Source organism: Eulemur rufifrons, chromosome 7 (genome assembly GCF_041146395.1).
Source record: "Eulemur rufifrons isolate Redbay chromosome 7, OSU_ERuf_1, whole genome shotgun sequence".
In the NCBI taxonomy this organism is placed as follows: domain Eukaryota; kingdom Metazoa; phylum Chordata; class Mammalia; order Primates; family Lemuridae; genus Eulemur; species Eulemur rufifrons.
Genome location: NC_090989.1, coordinates 157,041,233 through 157,061,948, shown reverse-complemented (window position 1 = coordinate 157,061,948; position 20,716 = coordinate 157,041,233). Strand labels below are relative to the sequence as shown.

The 20,716-nt window shown below is 36.5% G+C and overlaps 1 protein-coding gene across 50 annotated transcripts in view; it reads left to right on the top strand.

The window, feature by feature from the left end:
* The window catches only part of PBRM1 (polybromo 1), a 123,206-nt gene that overhangs the window by 23,993 nt on the left and 78,497 nt on the right, over positions 1 to 20,716 (top strand). For 46 of the 50 annotated variants that reach the window (XR_011234104.1, XR_011234105.1, XM_069475840.1 and 43 more), the window contains 6 exons: positions 2,133 to 2,201; positions 5,403 to 5,501; positions 8,944 to 9,029; positions 10,246 to 10,341; positions 10,965 to 11,056; positions 16,381 to 16,594. Coding sequence is in view for 48 of the 50 variants with exons in the window: in XM_069475840.1 (XP_069331941.1) it covers positions 2,133 to 2,201; positions 5,403 to 5,501; positions 8,944 to 9,029; positions 10,246 to 10,341; positions 10,965 to 11,056; positions 16,381 to 16,594 (656 nt within the window). In the remaining 2 variants the exon portion in view is untranslated. The remainder of the gene's footprint in view (positions 1 to 2,132; positions 2,202 to 5,402; positions 5,502 to 8,943; positions 9,030 to 10,245; positions 10,342 to 10,964; positions 11,057 to 16,380; positions 16,595 to 20,716) is intronic. The other 4 variants (XM_069475853.1, XM_069475823.1, XM_069475857.1 and 1 more) reach the window with 2 other exon arrangements.

Here is a 20,716-nt window from a genome sequence, read left to right as displayed (position 1 = left end):
TGAGCAAGAGTGAGACCCCGTCTCTACTAAAAAAATAGAAAGAAATTAGCTGGAAAACTAAAAATATATAGAAAAAAAAAATTAGCCAGCATGGTGGCGCATGCCTGTGGTGCCAGTTACTCGGGAGGCTGAGGCAGTAGGATTGCTTGAGCCCAAGAGTTTGAGGTTGCTGTGAGGTAGGCTGATGCCACGGCACTAGCCCGGGGCAACAGAGTGAGACTCTGTCTAAAAAAAAAAGAGTTATTTTTACTCTGCAGGAGATAATCAGTAGTGGTCAAACCACCAAGTGTGATTTGGGGCAATAAAACATCGATATGTAGTTTCCTGCATTTCAGGAGAGACTTCAGGGACATCAGGCAGGAGGAGTTGATTGGGGAAAGCAGGTTTCTGTTGGTCCTTCGGGATGTGACAGTTTGAAAGATAACAAGGATTGAGACCTGGAGGGGCAGGGCAGTTTTGACTTCCTTTATAAGTCCTTCCCAAGCAGGCTGGCTGAGTGGGAGAGGTGGATAGGGAGTATGTGGGCCAACAGCTTGGATTACTCTGTACCCATCCTGGGTGGCCTTGCCATAATTTTTCTTCTGAACTGTCCCTCAAGTAGAACTGCTGAAGAGAAGAGACAAGAAAGCTAGGAGAAGCGTTAAGAAATAGTGGTAAACTTAGGGAGCAGATGAGATAAAGCAACATTGAGATCATCCCTTCAGCCCAATAATTGAGTGAAGGCCTTCTATTTCGTTGTTCTTCCTTGGGCTTCAGTCGGGTTGAACAGGTAGGGAGAGCTGGCAGAGCATAGGGTGACTTCTCCTGAACCTCTCCTGCCTGAGAAGACCAACTTTTGATTTTTGGTTGACTTCAGTTCTTTCCTCCAAGGAACAAAACCTGTAGGAAAGTGTAAGGGCAGTGAATGACTGTAGGTATTAGGAAAGCCTCAAAGATAGTCCTAAACATGTTCAACTTCTTGGGACCAGCTAGTGTTTGATAAATCAGAAATTGCTTATAATTTTGCTTCATTTCTTTAACAAAGTTTCACTTTAAAGGTGTTATGTTTTGAAAAAACTTACTTTGGGCCGGGCGCGGTGGCTCACGCCTGTAATCCTAGCACTCTGGGAGGCCGAGGCGGGTGGATCACTCAAGGTCAGGAGTTCGAGACCAGCCCGAGCAAAAGCGAGACCCCGTCTCTACTAAAAATAGAAAGAAATTATCTGGCCAACTAAAATATATATAGAAAAAATTAGCCGGGCATGGTGGCGCATGCCTGTAGTCCCAGCTACTCGGGAGGCTGAGGCAGTAGGATCGCTTAAGCCCAGGAATTTGAGGTTGCTGTGAGCTAGGTTGACGCCACAGCACTCACTCTAGCCGGGGCAACAAAGTGACACTGTCTCAAAAAAAAAAAAAAAAACAAAAAACTTACTTTGACTGAAATAAGTAGAAGCATTAAGTTAAACATGAAGTTAACACATCTTGCAACCTTTCTTCTTATGATCTGTATGAATGCTTATGTGAAATATAATTATGTTATTTAGATTGCCAAATTAAAAGATCTTATAACAAACTCATCAAGAGCATTCTTCTGTTTTATTTCTAGGCATAGACATCTTGGAACCCTAAATTAAAAATTGTATGATTCTGTGAATTTAGATTTTTTTTTCCTTGGCACTGGCAACACCAGTAGAATTTTTTAAAATATTAAATTGTTAGCTGGGCTTGGTAGCATGCATGTATAGTCCCAGAATTCCGGAGGCTGAGGCAGGAGGATCTCTTGAGCCCAGGAGTTCGAGGCTGCAGTGAACTATGATCACACAACTGCACCCCAGCCTGGTGACAGTTAGACCCTGTCTCAAAAGGAAAAAAAAAAAAAATTAAATCATAATATGTTAGGTGCATAATGATAACTATCAAATACCAAGCATAAACTCCTATAACATGCTGTTGGGCATTTCATGAAGCTTCTTAAAAGTAAATGCTTTTTGTTTCAAATATAGCAGACAATATGCTGTATAGCTGTGTCTTTAGCCTTGAATCTCACAAAACTGCTCATGTCATTGTTTGAGCAACAGATTGTCAATGTGCTTCTTTGTCTTGTTAGCTGAATACCCTCACTTATTGAGAATGCCTGGGTTTTTGTCTTCCAGCAATATCCAGACTATTATGCAATAATTAAGGAACCTATAGATCTCAAGACCATTGCCCAGAGGATACAGGTATGATGGTGACCATATGTAACCATATATGGTTTAGAGAAGATTGGCCTATGGTCTTTCTTAGAAGCTTTTAGAAAATGGAGAAGCCATATGTCTATAAGGGGTTATTAGTAAATAAAATAAACAGATTACAATCAGTGTTATTGATTGTAGCTTTGGATTATACCTTAGTACAAAAATTAAAACGTGTTAGTTACAGACATTTCTGATTGTGAAAGGTACATTGGCAATAAAAGCTTTGTTGTTTATTTTTATCTGCTTCCATACATCTTTAGGATATACTAGAGTAAGTTATCCATAACAGATATTAGAGTGTAAGGTCAGTGTACAAAGGTACTACTTTGTTCTCTTCAGCTCTCTCCCCTGTCCCCTCCTCACTATATCCCCAGCAGTAAATAGCAGCGATTAACACTCACATAGATTTGCTATGTACCTAGCACTGTTCTAAGTGCCCTCCCTATATGTATAAGCTAATTAATGCTTACAGTAGCTCCATGAGGTAGATACTGTTACTATTCCCATTTTACAGATTAGACAACTGAAATGTTAAGTAACTTGCCCAAGTCTCCACCTAAGGATTTGAATCCAGACAGTCTGGCTCCAGAGTCTGTGCTCTTAACCCCTACACATACTATCTCTCCACAGCGTAGGTGCTTGATAAGTAATAATTGAGTGAATGAATGACTAGAGTTTAAAGTTTGATGATCAGTGGTTAAGGAAAGTATAGGGAGAAAGAGCTAAATTATACCAGAAGTCTGGTTTTTACAATGGAACTGATGTGGTTCTTTTCTTAGCTCTGCTTCTTACTAGCTATGTCACTCTGGTTAGGTGACTTGCCTGTTTGCTCTGCTTGCACCCTGGGTATAGTGTTGCCACTTTGCAGAGTCAAAGAGGTCAGTGACAATGTATGTAAAGCATCTGTCATAGCACCTACAGGATGAGGCCCTAGTAAATGTGAATCACTGATTCTCCCAAGGTAAGGCAGCTTTGCTGCTCCCAGGAGATAAGGCAAAAAGGAAAACGTAATGTGTTACATAGTCCCATTGAAAAATGAGACTGAAAGCAACAGTGGTTTGTTGGGAGGGAGAAACTTCTTTGGCTTTAAATCTGAGAGACTAGTCAAGAATGACAATGTAGTAATTACTAGTACCACGGATACATTTTCACAGAGTGTTAACATACAGATTCCCCAATGTATCCTCTAGCTTTTAAGGCAAACCCATAAGTGCTACTAAGAATGACTCAAGTCTTCTAAATCCCTAGGGTTTCTAACATCTGTCTATGGGGATAATGTTTTCATAATACTGAAAATGAAATCAGATCTTTAAACAGTTCTATTTGAGCTCCAATTTTCTTTCTCTCTGACTTGTCACCTTATCTTGTCCTTTCTTCCTTCCAAAAGTCTCAGAGTCATCTTTTGCCATCACCCTAATCAAGATCCTGTCCTCTTATATCTGAATTGCTGCAATAATCTTTCCTACCTCTCTGATGAAAAGCTCTTTCGTCATTTCTACATCTTGCTTCCTGATACTGGCTTTCTTCCTGCCATTCTGCTGCTCAAAGACTTAAGTCGCTTGTTTTCTAATGCCTACTGAAGCATGTCACAACTCCTTGTACCAGTTCAACAATAACCAACTCTGACTAACTTAAGCAGAAAAGGAATTTTTGAAAATGATATTGGATAGCTCATAGAATTGTTGGGAGGGAAGGCTAGGGAACTAGCTTGCAGATAATAGGCAGAACTCAGGGCCCTCATGGCACAGCTGAGATCATGCACAGCCTCAAGGTGCCACTACTGTTAACCACTGTCATTTTTCACTGTGGGCCCCAGATGCTTGCTGCTCCACTGCTAGACTCTCCTCCCCTGCAGGAGTCAGGAATGAATTCCTGCCATCCCTGGCTATTGCAGTAGTGCCTCTAGACCCAAGAGTGAATTAGCCAACCTATGGTTACTACCCCTGCTCTGCCTGCTAGGCTTCTGTCAAAGCAACCATTTGCCCACTTTCAACCTCCTTGTGGAAGGTAGGGCCCTCCCTACCACCTGTGTTGGATTTTTTTGATTTTTTTTTTTTTTTGAGACAGAGTCTCACTCTGTTGCCTGGGCTAGAGTGAGTGCCGTGGCGTCACCCTAGCTCACAGCAACCTCAAACTCCTGGGCTCAAGCGGTACAAATGCCTCAGCCTCCTGAGTTAGCTGAGTCTACAGGCATGCGCCACCATGCCCGACTAATTTTTTTCTATAGATATTTTAGTTGGCCAGATAATTTCTGTCTATTTTTAGTAGAGATGGGGGTCTCGCTCTTGTTCAGGCTAGTCTCGAACTCCTGACCTCAAGTGATCCACCCGCCTCGGCCTCCCAGAGTGCTAGGATTACAGGCGTGAGCCACCGCGCCCGGCCACCTGTGTTGGATTTGCCTCCAGATAAGAAACATGCGCAGATGTTGGGTAGTCCCACATGGAAAATAGCTACTCTCCTTCGCCTGACTTTCTGGATTCTGTCTTATTTGGCCTTACTTTATCTAAGCACCTTGTGCTTATGGCTACTCTTCTCCACCCTCCACTTCACTGAATTTGGTTTCCTCATTCTCTCTAGAACACGTCCTGTTCATTTTTGTGTACTTACCATTAGTCTTGTGTAACTTTTACCTAGAATGTGTCCCTCTTTCCTTTCCTCTGTAAAGTTAGGCAACTATGTGATCCCTGGGTTATTTTGGATTGTGTGAGTTTTAAGATGTGAAAGCTCTAGCACATAGTAGGTACTCACAAAATATTAGCCTTTGTGTTGGACTCATTTTATATTTAACGCTAAGAGGTCTGTATAACTAGAGGGAGTTTTACTTCACATTATTAAGCCCACTTTAGTGAATTAGTATTCATGAAGCACTTAGAACTGTGTTTGGCACATAGTAAGCATGATGTGTTTGCTAAATATAAATAAAACTTTTATGTTTTAAAAATTGTAAGTTATTTTTATGAAAATAATGTAGCTCTGGTTTTGTTACCTATCTCAGAAACATATTTGTAAATGGGTACAGTAATAATTTGTAAAAAGGAAAGTGACTTTATATATTATTCATATATGTACTTTCCAATAATGTCTTGGAATATGGTGACAATTTAAAAATACGTGGAGTTTTTTTTTTAAGGTTATACTGATTAACTCTCATTAAGCGGAACTGCTATATATTGTTGTTTACTACAGAATGGAAGCTACAAAAGTATTCATGCAATGGCCAAAGATATAGATCTCCTAGCAAAAAATGCCAAAACTTATAATGAGCCTGGTTCTCAAGTATTCAAGGTTAGTTTTTTGTTGTTGCTGTTTTTATTGGTTGCTGTTTTTATTGATAATAGTAAATAATTTAGGGTCAATAATTTTTATATAACAATTTCATTGAGATATACTTCACATACCATACATTTGACCCATCTAAAGTATATAATGTAATGGTTTTAAGTATATTCAGAGTTGTGCAACCGTCGCCCCAATCAATTAGCAGTCACTCTTCAGTTTCCCCAGCCCTAGGCAACCTCCAGTCTACTTTCTGTCTCTGTATGTTTGCCTATTCTGAGCATTTCATATAAATGAAATCATATACTATATGGTGTGGATTCTTTTGTAACTAGATTCCTTCATAATGGATTCTAGCATAATAGTTTCAAGATTCATCCATGTTGTAGCCCGTGTCACTACTTCATTCTTTTTATTGCTGAATGATATTCTATTGTGTGGATATACCATATTTTATTTACCCATTCGTCAGTAGCTAGATATTTGGTTATTTCCACTTTTTGGCTGTTATGAATAATGCTACTGTGAACATTTGCTTGTAAGTTTTTATGTGCACATATATTTTCATTTCTCTTGGGTGTACCTACCTGGGAATGGAATTGTGAGGTCATATGGTAACTATATATTTAACTTCCTGAAGAACTGTCAAACTGTTTTCCAAAGTAACTGTACATTTTACATTATACTAGCAATGTACAAGTATTGTAATTTCTCCACATCCTCTCCACTTGTTTTCCATTTTTGTTTTTGTACTTGTAGCCATCCTAGTGGGTGTGAAGTGGTATGTCATTGTGGTTTTGATTTACATTGTCTTAATAATTAATGATGCTAAACATCTTTTCATGTGCATATTGGCCATTCTTATGTCTTTGGAGAAATGTCTCTTCAGATCTTTTTCCATTTTTTAATTAGGTTACTTGTCTTTTATTGTTGAGTTGTAAGAGTTCTTTATATATATTCTGGATATTAGACCCTTATCAGATATATGATTTGCAAATATTTTCTCCCATTCTCTTTTCACTTTTGTGATTGTGTCCATTGACACACAAAAATTTTTAATTTTTATGAAGTCCAGTTTATCTGTTTTTATCTTTAGTTTGCTTATGCTTTAGGTGTCATATCAAAGAAACCATTGCCTAATCCAAGGTCACAAAGATTTATACCTGTTTTCTTATAAGAATTTTATAATTTTAGCTGTTAACATATTTATATCTTAGATCCAATTTGAATTAATTTTGGATTAGTTAGTAGGTACATGGTAGGTATACATGTAAGGTGTGTGTGAAGTAGGAGTCCAAATTCATTCTTTAAATGGGTTATTATCCCAGCTATATGTATTGAAAAGACATTCTTTCCCCATTGAATTGTCTTTGTACCCTTGTTGAAAATCAATTGACCATAGATGTATGGGTTTGTTTCTAGATTCTTGGTTCTGTTTCATTTATCTAAATGTCTATCCTTATTCCAGACAAGGTTATTTTTTTATCCGTTTTTTGGTTAAATATTGATTTGTTTCCTGCTTTTAAGCTTCATAAATATAGAAAAACAACATGTGTAGTGTAGTACACAATGTAAAATGACTCTATCATTGCTTTGCAATTTCCTCTTAGAAGTTATGTTGTCCTATAAGGAATAGTTGCTTGTAGAAATTTACTGAATTAGTCATATATCATTAGGAATTTAGCAAAGAATGCTCAGAAAATCTTTTGGAGATAAAATCATTTAGACTTTCTGAATGTTGACTCAAATACTCAAAATTTCTGTTGGTAGTTAATACTAATTTTTATCTTTTAAGAAACTCTGAGTGAGAATCAGGAATGAACTGTGAAATCCTTATATTCTTAGTCCCTAATAGCACATTTTAATAGTGTATAGTACTAATGTTGTTATAGTTCAGAATTTCACTTTTTGGTTTAACTATTTTCTCTAACGTCAATTTTAAAGAGAACAGAAACTTTTTTTTTTTTTTTTTTTTTTTGAGACAGTCTCACTCTGTCACCCTGGCTAGAGTGCCGTGGCGTCAGCCTAGCTCACAGCAACCTCAAACTCCCGGGCTCAAGCAATCCTACTGCCTCAGCCTCCCGAGTAGCTGGGACTACAGACATGCACCACCATGCCCGGCTAATTTTTTTATATATATATATATATATATATATATATTTTTAGTTGTCCAGCTAATTTCTTTCTATTTTTTTAGTAGAAACAGGGTCTCGTTCTTGCTCAGGCTGAGCTCAAATGATCCTCCCGCCTCGGCCTCCGAGAGTGCTAGGATTACAGGAGTGAGCCACCACGCCCGACCAGAACAGAAACTTTTGATTTGGTATATTAGTATGCTATTAATTTAAGTGAGTACATCATCCTGAATTTGTGTGCACAAACTTTAACCTTAGAAGTGCATCTTTGTTCCAATTTTTAGGTTATTGTATACAAGTAGAGTTCATTGTATATAGTTGCCCCGTATACATTTTCAGTTTCACTTTCGGTTTAACTTTCCATGGTTTGGGGGTAAGAAAATGTTAAATGGAAAATTCCAGAAATAAACAATTCATAAGTTTTAAATTGCACACTGTTCTGAATATCATGATGAAATCTCATGCTGTCCAGTTGTGTCCCATCCAGTCCCACACTGTCCCTCTGGGGATGTGAATTATCCCTTTGTTCAGCCTATCTACTCTGTGTACACTACCAGCCCATTAGTCAGTCACTGAGAAGCCATCTCGATTATCAGATCAACTGTTGTGGTGTAGCAGTCAGTGCTTATGTTCAAGTAACTATTATTGTACTTAGTAATGGCTTCACAGCACAAGAGTAGTGATGCTAGCTAGCAATTCGAGATGCCATAAAGTGTTTTCTTTGAGTGAAAAGGTGAAAATTTTTGACTTAATAAAAAAGGAAAAGAAACACGCTGAAATTGCTAAGATACACGGTAAGAACAAATCTCCTATCCATGAAATTGTAAAGAAGGAAAAAGAAATTTGTGCTAGTTTTGGTATTGCATCTCAAACTGCAAAAGTTATGGCCACAGTGCATGATGAGTGCTTAGTTAAGATGGAAAAAGAATTAAATTTGTGGGTGGAAGACATAAATAGAAACATGTTTTGAGTTTGGTACTATCTGAGGTTTCTGGCATACACTGGGGACCTTAAACATATCTCCCATGGGTAAAGGGGGGGGGCGCTACTGTATTTTACCATTAGATCTTTGTCTATGTATTACTTGACTACTTGTGAAAGAGCTAGGAGGCCTTTTAACTTATATTTAATTAGTGACAATATTATGAAGATGTTTGGGAAGCTTGTTGAAAGGCTAGAGGATGCAGCTTTGTGGATATTGAATGGAAGTCTGCTGTAAGTAGAAAGAGTGCCATGGAAGGTGCCCACTGCATGAGTGGGGGCATTTTAAACTTTCCTTTTTTATTCCTTTTTTAAGCCAAGTAATTTTATCTTGACAGGATGCAAATTCAATTAAAAAAATATTTTATATGAAAAAGGCAGAAATTGAACATCATGAAATGGCTAAGTCAAGTCTTCGAATGAGGTAGGTTAAAAAATGGCTAAAATCATTATCCCTTTGTGGTTGCTGAATTTTCTAGCTAGTGAAATCAATACAGTAGAAAACAAGATTTATATGACATTTCAAGATTATTCTTAGAGTTGATAATGTGATTCTGAAGACAGTAGAGGTAACTCTTACCCAGCCCCTTCATTGCAGCTGAAGGGCTTTATTTAAAAAGAAATATTTTTACGACTTAACACCACTATATACTTTTATTGCTTTATACAAATATAACTATATATGTATGTAATATATATTCTACATATATATCATGCATAGTGAATATGTATGGAGCATTATGGTATTTGTATATAATATACAATAGTATATATTCATATTTGCAGTAAGGGTATTTAGCCAGGTATTTAGTCAGGAGATCTAAAGTCTCATCCTGGCTTTTCCTGTACTAGGACTGTGGTTTTGAACAAGTCTTAATTTCTTCCTACCTGAAATGGGAATGTTGGGTGACTACTTTCGAAGGTTTCTTTTAGCCCTGACATTTGTTTCAATACCAGGTCCTCTGGTCACTGCAGTGATCATAAGCCGTCTAGGTCAGCCTTTCTCTTCTGCAGAGTCCCCAGGTCCTGGAGCAGAGTCTGCTGCATAGTGGAGGCTCAGAAATACGAGAGCTGTCTGGAAAGTGTCCAGCCATTTTAACATGAAAAATGTGTATTAACAATGGCTGGATACTTTCCCGACAGCCCTTGTACTTTAGCTGGCATTTCTGTTTAGAAAAGAAAATGGCTGGCCGGGCGCGGTGGCTCACGCCTGTAATCCTAGCTCTCTGGGAGGCCGAGGTGGGCGGATCGTTTGAGCTCAGGAGTTCGAGACCAGCCTGAGCAAGAGCGAGACCCCATCTCTACTAAAAATAGAAAGAAATTATATGGACAACTAAAATATATATATACAAAAAATTAGCCGGGCATGGTGGCACATGCCTGTAGTCCCAGCTACTCGGGAGGCTGAGGCAGGAGGATCGCTTGAGCCCAGGAGTTTGAGGTTGCTGTGAGCTGGGCTGACGCCACGGCACTCACTCTAGCCTGGGCAACAGAGTGAGACTCTGTCTCAAAAAAAAAAAAAAAAAAAACAAAAAAAAAAAACAGAAAATGGCTGTCCTTTTTTGTTGTTGTTGTTGTTTGTCCAGCATTCTGATTTCAGCTATCAAGTTTCTGAGCTTTTTAATCTTTTCTCTGGATAGGACTCCATCGAATTTGGCTACAGCCAGGCTGACAGGTCCTTCACACAGTAAAGGCAGCCTTGGTGAAGAGAGAAATCCCAGTAGCAAGTATTACCGGTGAGAGAAAGAGTGTTTGGTCTGAGAGCTGACCTGTGCTTATGAAGATAGGCATACTAGTGTTTGACTGATAGCTATCTTGAAAGTATATTTTTGAGTATAGTTGGATTATTATGAGAATTTGTTATCAAATGCTTTATTTAAAAGGTTGAGGTGCTGTAGTAGACTTACATCACCTCTCAGACAATGCTGAAGCATTGTTTTTCAGGTAGTGTTTAATGTTAGTTATCAATAAAATGTCGGGTTAACTACTAATAGGTTTTATGTTCATAGTAGAATTTGTGTCATTGTAAAATATGAGCTAAATTATCAGCAACTGTGACTCAATTTTTATTTTCCATGAAATAAGGTATAGTGCTACAATTAAGTAAAAAGCAAATTGCAAGTAGCCTACTCTAGGCTTTCTATTGCCACTCCGTCTTTTCTGAAAGAAAAAAATTACTTTCTTGGCTAAGATTGATTATGAGGAATATAAGAAGTACAGAGATAAACTGAGGAGGCAGTTGAATGGAAATTGTTTTACTTTGATATTAATGCTTTGTAAACAGTTCCTATTTCCTGTAAAGTAGCCTAATTTTTAAAACATCTTTTCCTATCTGCTAATTGCTTGTTTTTCTTTGTAGTAATAAAAGAGCAGTCCAAGGGGGTCGTTTATCAGCAATTACCATGGCACTTCAGTATGGCTCAGAAAGTGAAGAGGATGCTGCTTTAGCTGGTAGGCATTAGGTTGTGACTAGTTACATGCCTGCTCAGTGGATCCTTTTGGCTAAGGGCAATTAGAGTGACTTTGGTCCAGCCTGGAGTTTCTTGGAGTTCGGAGTACATGCCATTATTTTGTAGCATTTGATTACACTTTAGTTAGCAAACTTGCCAAAGCTTATTGCTTTATTTTGTGTTAAAGCTCATATCTGGGTAAATACTTCTGTAAAAACAAGCAATAACCTAGCAGATCCTGGTTTAAAACCTATAATGATAAATAGTACTGGTGAAACCATTAGGAAATCTCAAAAAGAAATCCATACCATGTTAGATTTTCTGACTGTTGGCTTGTATTTTCAGTAGGCTCCAATTTCTTCTTGGCTAGAGCTTATGATTTAAAGATAAATATAAATTATAATCAGAGCAGTGTGGTAAATGGTTAAACAAGTCCAACAAAGGATATTGGGCACTAGAAATCAATGTAAAAGAACACAATTTGTTAAAAATAGAAACCTAAAGGACAGCAGTAGAGGTATATTTGATTTCATTGTCTTTCTTTTAAGTGTAAATATTTTTACTTTTACTGCAGATATTTTTGTGTAGAGGTAAAATTTATTTTATTAAATTATTCTGGCATATCTTTCAATTTTGTAATCAAATATGACACAACAGATTTCTTTAATTGTATCTTACTTTTGAATTGAAGTATTAAAATAATTATTTTTGAAGTATTTTTAAATCTATAGAAATTTGATAATCACTATGGCCTATTAGGAATAAATTTAATTTTCAACACACTTATCTACAGAATTATTCAGTGGGTTTTTTTTTTTTTTTTTTTTTTTACTTGGGCCTGGTCTTACCAAAACTGAAAGAAAATTTATCTTTTTGAGGCCAGGCATGGTGGCTCACACCTGTAATCTTAGCGCTGTAGGAGGATTGCTTGAGCTCTGGAGTTCAACACCAGCTTGAGCGAGAGTGAGACCCTGTCCCTGCTAAAAAGAGAAAAATTAGCTGGGCGCCTGTAGTCCCAGGTACTTGGGAGGCTGAGGCAGGAAGATCGCTTGAGCCCAGGAATTGGAGGTTGCAGTGAGCTATGACAATGCCATTGTACTCTAGCCAGGGTGCCAGAGTGCCAGAGTGAGACTCTGTCTCCACACACACAAAAAAATTTATCTTTTTTGTTTTCTTTTTTTAATTTTTATTTCAGCATATTACGGGGGTACAAATGTTTAGGTTACATATATTGCCTTTGCCCCACCTGAGTCAGAGCTTCAAGTGTGTCCATCCCCCACATAGTGCGCACCGCATCCATTAAATGTGAATATACCCATCCCTTCCACCTCCCTCCCACCTGCCTGACACTCAATGAGTGTTACTACTATATGTGCACATAAATGTTGATCAGTTAATGCCAATTTGATAGTGAGTACATGTGGTGCTTGTTTTTCCATTCTTGTGATACTTAGTAGAATGGGCTCCAGCTCTATCCAGGATAATATGAGGTGCTAGATCACTGTTGTTTTTTGTGGCTGAGTAGTACTCCATGGTATACATATACCACATTTTATTAATCCACTCATGTATTGTTAGCTTTGTTTTTCACTGATTGTAAAAGTGACACACATTTTATGTTTAGATTTTCTTCTAATTTTATTACTTCATTAGCTTTATGGTAGCATAACAAATTAAAGGAAAACCATTCTTAAAAACCATTTATTGCATATTTTTCATCTAATGTCTAGTACATTTGTAACAGGAGGATTCTTAGTAGTTAACTCAGCTGTAAGAAAACAAAGTGGATGCCAACCAACTTAGTTTGTAGTAGATCCCTCAGGCTGTCATTCAGAACCTGTTTATTTTTAATCTAGTCAGGATTCTAATGTATTTTGCTTTCTCCTTTCTGCCCGTGGAAACAACTTAGGGAAGATAGGTACAGTGAAAATGGCAAGGAAGGGATAACTGATGATGTTAGAGCAACAGGGAAGAGCCCACAGACAGCAGGCATAAGAATTCAAAAGATGTCACCTGGCTTTTTAAGGTGATTCATTTTAGAGGGAAACTACACTGTGCAGCTGAGGCCCTGGGTGTATGTGGAGGAAAGCAGAGCACCTAGTGGCAGTCACTATAAGAACAGATATATAGAGTGGGGGATAGAATAAGAAAAACAGATAAAACCTTCAGTCGTTACTCCACCAGCAAAAATAAGACAAGACAACAAAAAGAAACAGAAAAGGTGGGATAAGTAGAAAACATAAAAATGAGGGAAATAAGCCTAAAAATTATGTTAGAAATTACATCAGTATTAATGGCCTAAATTTGCCAATTAAGACTGTTTCAGATTGGATTTTTTAAAAATTAGGTTATATTCTAGTTACAAGAGACATATCTTAAATATAAAAAATGGAAGAGTTGAATGTAATAGGATGGAAAAAAGATATACCAAGAAAATAACCAAAGAGTAGCTACATTGACTTCCAATAAGATGGACTTTCAGAGATCATTACAAAGATAAAAAGGATTCATGTCATAATGGTAAAAGGTTAATTTCATCAGGCAGATAAATTCTAAAAGAGCTCAAAATACGTAAAACAAGAAGGTGAAACTTTACCAAGAAATTGAAAACACTACACTGTGAGTGGGAGCCCCCTTTCCTCAATTGTTAGATAAGCAGACAGAATACCAATGAAGACTGAGGTTTGAACACACTTCTTCGTAAGTGTCTTTCCTATTGCTGCTGAAACAAATTACCACAGACTTAGTGGCTTAAAACAATGCAAACTTACTCTTTTACAGTTCAGGAGGTGAGAAGTCTAAAATCAAGGTGTCAGCAGGCTAATGTTCCTTCTGCACGTTCTAGGGAAGAATCTGTTTCCTTGCCTTTTCTAGCTTCTAGAAGCTACTTGTATTCCTTGGCTCCTGGCCCCTTCCTCCATCTTCAAAACACAACACTCCAACCTCTGAATCTGTTAGTCCATCTTCCTTCTTTGAAGTTCTTGCCTCCCTCCTTCTTATGAGGACCCTTGTGATTGTGATTACATTTAGTGCCCACCCACATGATCCAGAGATTAATTCAGCTTTAAGTCAACATTTTTGACTTAATCACATCTGACAAGTCCCTTTTACCATGTGAGGTAACATTCACAGGTTCTGTGGATTAAGGACATGAATATGTTTTCATGGCCCTTATTCCACCTACCACAAGCTTGATATACTATACATGTATTCTATAATTAGAGTACATACTCTTCCCAGGTTCACATTTATAAAAACTGACCATGCACTTAGCCTTAAAAACAAATTTCAACAAATGTGAAGGATTATTATACAGACCATGTTTCAGACCACATTACAGCTAAGACATCAACTAATAATATATTAAGTAAAAAGTTATTCTGTTAAAACCCTTAATAAAATAAGCAAGTCTGATATTATCAAGAAAGAAACAAGGCACAAATAAACAATACTGGGGGGAAGGAAGGAACATACAGAGATTAAAAAGAGAGTGTACGAATAGCTTTATGCAAATAAATTTTAAAATTTAGATGAACAAATTCCTAGAAAATAATAAATGTCTAAAACTGATTTAGGAATAAAAGGGCTCATTAGTCATAGAAGTCATTAAAGAAATTAAATTATCAGTTAAAAATCTCCCCATATAGAAAATACTAGGCCAAACATTTGAGGAACAGAATTTTGTAGAAACTCCTGCAGAGTAGAAAAGGAGCTCTCCAATTTATTCTGTGAATCTAATATAACCTAGATATCAAAATCAAACAAAATATAAGCACAGTGCATCTAGCAGTATATAGAAAAGACACTATATGATTACACAGTTGGGTTTATTCCAGGAATACTAGGTTGGTTCAACATTAGAAAACATTAAAAAGTAGTATTCACCACATTGGCAGATTAAAGGAGTAAAATCGTATGATTGACTCAGCAAATGCATTTGATAAATGCTTTGGTTCCCATTCATGATAAAAATTCTTGGCAAACTAGAAATAGATCTTTCCTAACTTGATAAAGAGTATCTCCATTTTTAATGGAGAAGAGTTAGCACTATTCTGTTTACCAACAGAAACAAGATAAGAATGCTGTTACCTCATTAATCAAATTATTACCCAGCCTACAGTGACAACAGTGAAAGTACAGGATTGGAAAAGAAGAAAGATGTATAAGTTGATAGGTTGTGTTTTAGTTTTGTACTCAGAAGACTCTATAGATAAATTATTAAACTAATAAAAATAATAAGGTGCTAGATTATAAGATCATTGTAAAAAAAATCCATTTCATTTCTGGAAATGGCCACAAAAAGAAAATGTAATTTTAAAAAAGATAATAGTTTACAGTAGCAACAAAATGTGTATCTAGGTACATATCCAACAAAAGATGTGTAAGCTCTTTATGGAAAACATCAGAGATAGTGGAGTCAGAAAAGACTACTTTGAAATCCTCATCTGTTTCTAGCTCCATGACTGTGGATCCAAGTCCCCTCTGGCTACTTTACAGGGTGACTGATGTTGTGTAAATTATTAACCTTGTATGCCCAGTTTTCTCATTTGAGAAAGAAATAACAATACCTATCTTGTGTGGTGATGTTAGGATTACCTGACTCTGATAATTATGAAGCTCTTAACACATACCTAAATACTTAATAAATGACTATTGTTCCTACCTGGGAATACATAGCAATAATTATGGTTATTCCGATCCACCAAGAAGAATTTAAATTATGGTCCTGATACAGGTCTATGAATTCAGGGAAATGAGCAATATATTTTTCATTTCTTTAAAAATAATTACATGTTTCATTTGTTTTGGTGTTTTTATGATTATCTTCTACCTAGAATTCCTTCAGTAAGGAAATATATCATTCCTCTGGGATGTTATAGATCAGTGGGGCAAAGTCACAAAGACATAAGGCTAAATCACGTTTGATAGTTTCAGCCCAATCTAAATTTATGCTGTCATAAATTTCATGCTAACTGCCTTAGTTCTGAAATCTCTGAATGGCTACTTGCTCCTTTTGGCCAAGCATAGTAAAGAGTCTCTGAAAAAAGCACATTTAAAAAGAGAAAATATTTTGCAACCTTTTAAACCACTGTAACTTTTGCTATTTAACATTCTATTTCTGTGTAATATTTCCTTAAATATGCAATTATATTAAGCATTTTTAACATGATCTTTAATGAAGGTTAAAGACTATTTTAACATAATTATTCTCAAACATACATAGCTCAGTCTGGAAGGTTGCTAAAAGAACTTTAAAGTATGATTCTTTCTTTCTTTCTTTATTTTCCTTGTGTGTGTGATATACTTTTTTTTTGGTCTTCCCAGCTGCACGTTATGAAGAGGGAGAGTCAGAAGCAGAGAGCATCACTTCCTTTATGGATGTTTCAAATCCTTTTTATCAGCTTTATGACACAGTTAGGAGCTGTCGGAATAACCAAGGGCAGCTAATAGCTGAACCTTTTTTCCATTTGCCTTCAAAGAAAAAATATCCTGATTATTATCAGCAAATTAAAATGCCCATATCACTTCAACAGATCAGGTAAGATGTCTTCTACATTACTCAGTATAAATCTCTTTTCTTGTGGTTGAGCCTGCATATACATATTCCTCCCTAAAATGGATAAGAATATTAAAGGCAAAAATGCTTTTTACGTCAAATTTTAACTGTTCATTTGTCTTACATCTGAGAAAAGTACATATATCTTTCTGCCTATACCTTTCTTTAATATTTTTTGCCTTTTCTAGAAGTTCATATCATTTAATTAATTTATTTATTTTTATTTTAATAGGTTTGGGGGTACAAATTGAATTCCATTACATGTATATATTATTTAGTGGTAGAGTTTGGGCTTTTGGTGTACCCATCACCCAAGTATTGTCCATTGTACCCCATAGGTAATTTTTCATCCCTCACCTTCTCTTATCCTTCGCCCTTTTGAGTCTCCAGCATTCATTATACCATTCTGTGTGCCCTTGTAGACTCCCACTTATCAATACAAGTGAAAATATGTGGCATTTATTTTTCTTTTCCTAGGTTACATAGTATAATGGCCTCCAGTTCCATCCAAGTTGCTCCAAAAGCCATTATTTCATTCTTTCTTATCGCTGAGTAGTACTCCATGGTGTATACATACACCACATTTTCTTGATCCACTCATCATTGGATGGGCAGGTACTTAGGTTGATTCCATATCTTTGTGATTGTGAGTTGTGCTGTGATAAACGGGTATCTTTTTGATATAATGATTTCTTTTCCTCTGGGTAGATAGTAGTGAGATTGCAGGATTGAATGGTAAAACTACTTTTAGTTCTTTGAGAATTCTCCATACTGATCCCATAGAAGTTGTACTAATTTACATTCCCACCAACAGTGTGTAAGTGTTCCCTTTTCAAGCATCCATCCCAACATCTATTGGTTTTTGCCTTTTTAAATGGCCCTTCCAATTGGAGTAAGATGGTATCTCATTGTGGTTTTAATTTGCATTTCCCTGATGATTAGTGATGGTGAGCATTTTTTTGTATGTTTTTTGGCCATTTGTAAATCTTCTTTTGAAAAATGCCTGTTTATATTATTTGCCCACTTTTTAAGGGAGTTGTTTGTTTTTTTTCTTTCTGAATTTGAGTTCCTTGTATATTCTAGATTTAATCCTTTGTTGGAAACCCTGTTTGCAAATGTTTTCTCCCATCCTATAGGTTGTCTTACTCTTTTGATTATTTCTTTTGCTATGCAGAAGCTTTTTAGTTAGTCCCACCTTTCATTAATATTTTAATTATGACAATTAATCTGTATTTAAATTCTGTATTTGTAATTAAACCCCTACAATAAGCAGAGTCAGTTCTTAGAGAATTCATTAACTGAAACCATACCTGAAAGATGGTTCGTCTTGAATTCCTTTTTCTGTTTAGAAAATGTTAAAGTGACCACTGGGAATTCTGCTAGACAAAATACTTAAACCATCATAGTATCATTAAAAATAGTATGAAATCTCAACCACAAAAAAAAAAAAAATTCAAAACTGGGCAAAGGACATTTTGGATAAATGGACATTTATTCAAAGAAAACGTGCAATTGCCTGGCTAATAAGCACATGAAAAGATGCTAAACATCACTAATTATTCGGGAAATGCAAATCAAAACTACAGTGAGATACCACTTCACACCCATTAGGATGGTTAATTTCAAAAAACAGAAAACAAATGTTGGGGAGGATGTGGAGAAATTGGAACCCTTGTGTGTGTGGAATGTAAAATGGTATAGCTACTGTGGAAAACATTATGGTAGTTGCTAAAAAAAGTTAAACATAGAATTACCATATGATCCAGCAATTCCACTTCGAGTATATACCCAAAAGAATTGAAAGCAGGGTCTCAAAGAGGTGTTTGTAAACCTATGTTCACAGCAGCATTATTCACAATAGGTAAAAACATGGAAGCAATTCAAGTATCCATTGATCAAAAAGATGAATGGAGAAGCAAAATGTGTATACATAAAATGGAATGTTTTTCAGCCTTAAAAAGGAAGGAAATTCTGACATGCTATAACATGGATGAACCTTGAGGACATTATACTAAGTAAAATAACCCAATCACAAAAAGATAAATACTGTATGATTCTACTTGTATGAGGTACTACTGAGAGTAGCCAGAAATCATGGAGACAGACAGTAGAATGGTGGTTGCCTGGGGCTGGGAGCAGGGGGAATAGGGAGTTACTATTTCATGGGTATAGAGTTTCAGTCTTACAAGATGAGAAGAGTTCTGGATATTGAGGGTCATGATGGTTGCACAACATTATGGATGTATATTTAATACTGCTGAACTGTACACTTAAAAATAGTCAAAATGGTAAATTTTTCATTAACTTGTATTTTACCACAATAAAATTGGAGGAGGGGGCAGCCTTTTCTTCAATGCTCATTTTCTACCAACTTGATATTCTCCAATATGAAGTTTACTTTTTATCTATTCTGTTACAGCTAAAAAAATCGATGATATACTGGAGAGTATACTTGGGCTCTCTATGACATCTGTGAAAGTCAAACCCTGTTTTCTAGACAGACACAAAATTCATGGGGCTTTTAACTCATTTTTAAGTCGGTTTGACCTAATATAAAAAAATTGAGAACAGGTGACTAGTATTCTCAAAAATTCAAAACATTCTAAAGAACAGATACTTTCAAAAAAGTTAACTGAAAACCCCAAGTTGTAATCAAATTGAGTGAGTGTGTTTAAAATGACTTGGTTTGTGTTCCATCTTTTAATCAATCTCTATGAATCTTGATATTACCTATACATTTCAAGCTCGTTTCTTACATCTTATAAATTTTCAAAGATATTTTTTGTAATGCTTTCAGGAAATCAATAAAAATTTCTTAGGTTCCTGTGTGTAAAGAACAGAAAAACAAAGAGCTTAATTGGCCCAGCTGTATCCTCTTGTTTATTTAAGTTAAAAATAAGCTAAAAAACAATAGGAAATAAGTAATATAAAATACAGTATTTTGTAGCAATATACCCAAATAGAGTGAAGAAGCAGATAAAAATAACTGGGCAAGGTAATGATAAGCTGGTCTTCATGGCAGATAACTAAGCTTACAAATAGTAATAGTACAAATTCTTTCTTTTCTTTTTTTTTTTTTTTTGAGACAGAGTCTCACTCTGTTGTCTGGGCTAGAGTGCTGTGGTGTCAGCCTAGCTCACAGCAACCTCAAACTCCTGGGCTCAAGCAATCCTCCTGCCTCAGCCTCCCAAGTAGCTGGGACTGCAGGCATGCGCCACCATGCCCAGCTAATTTTTTCTATATTTTTAGTTGTCCAGCTAATTTCTTTCTATTTTTAGTAGAGACGGTGTCTCGCTTTTACTGAGGCTGGTCTCGAACTCCTGACCTTGAGCGATCCTCCCGCCTCGGCCTCCCAGAGTGCTAGGATTACAGGCGTGAGCCACCACACCCGGCCAGTAATAGTACAAATTCTTGTACTTGCAGGATTCTGGGAAATAAGAGTGGCTAACAATGTATGTTTCATGCTTTCAAATTTGTAACTTTTGTTTTCAGCATTTGATCAGTAATATTTGTGGTGCTATTATTTTATCTAAACTTTGGAGGTCTTGTATACAAGTAGAATATAGAAAATTGGTTTACTTGGTCCTATTAAAATAACACAGAAATTAAGGTTGACATTCATTAAATAAGTAGATTAGATATTTGTCTTTTATATTCTTTGCCTTGGAAAAAATGGTGGCAGTCTTGTGTATGTTGAGAGGTTCCCTTTTAATTGAATAATTTTTGTTCTTGATTTCTTTTCTCTTTCATTCTTTTTTTAAAATTCAAATAGTCCAATTACAGTAGTTTAGTTCAAAAGAAGACAAATCCTCAGCCAGCTCAGTCCCCTGCCCACTACCTTCTTTCAAGTTGGAATTTGCCAGTATAAACTTTGCTTTGTTAAGTCCCGTAGTTCTATACCTTGTACCTCCCCCCACCCCTTTTAAAATTTGTTATAGGTAAGTGATTGAGGCCTAGCTGGTAGCACTCAAAATTTCTGAACAGTCAGCTTTTAGGATGTCTAGTCCTACTCCCTTCCAAGGACACCCAATAAGTGGTGCCTGACAGGAGCATTGCTGTGCCAGGGGCCCCTTCCTTGTGCTATGCAGAGCAAGAAGGAACTCT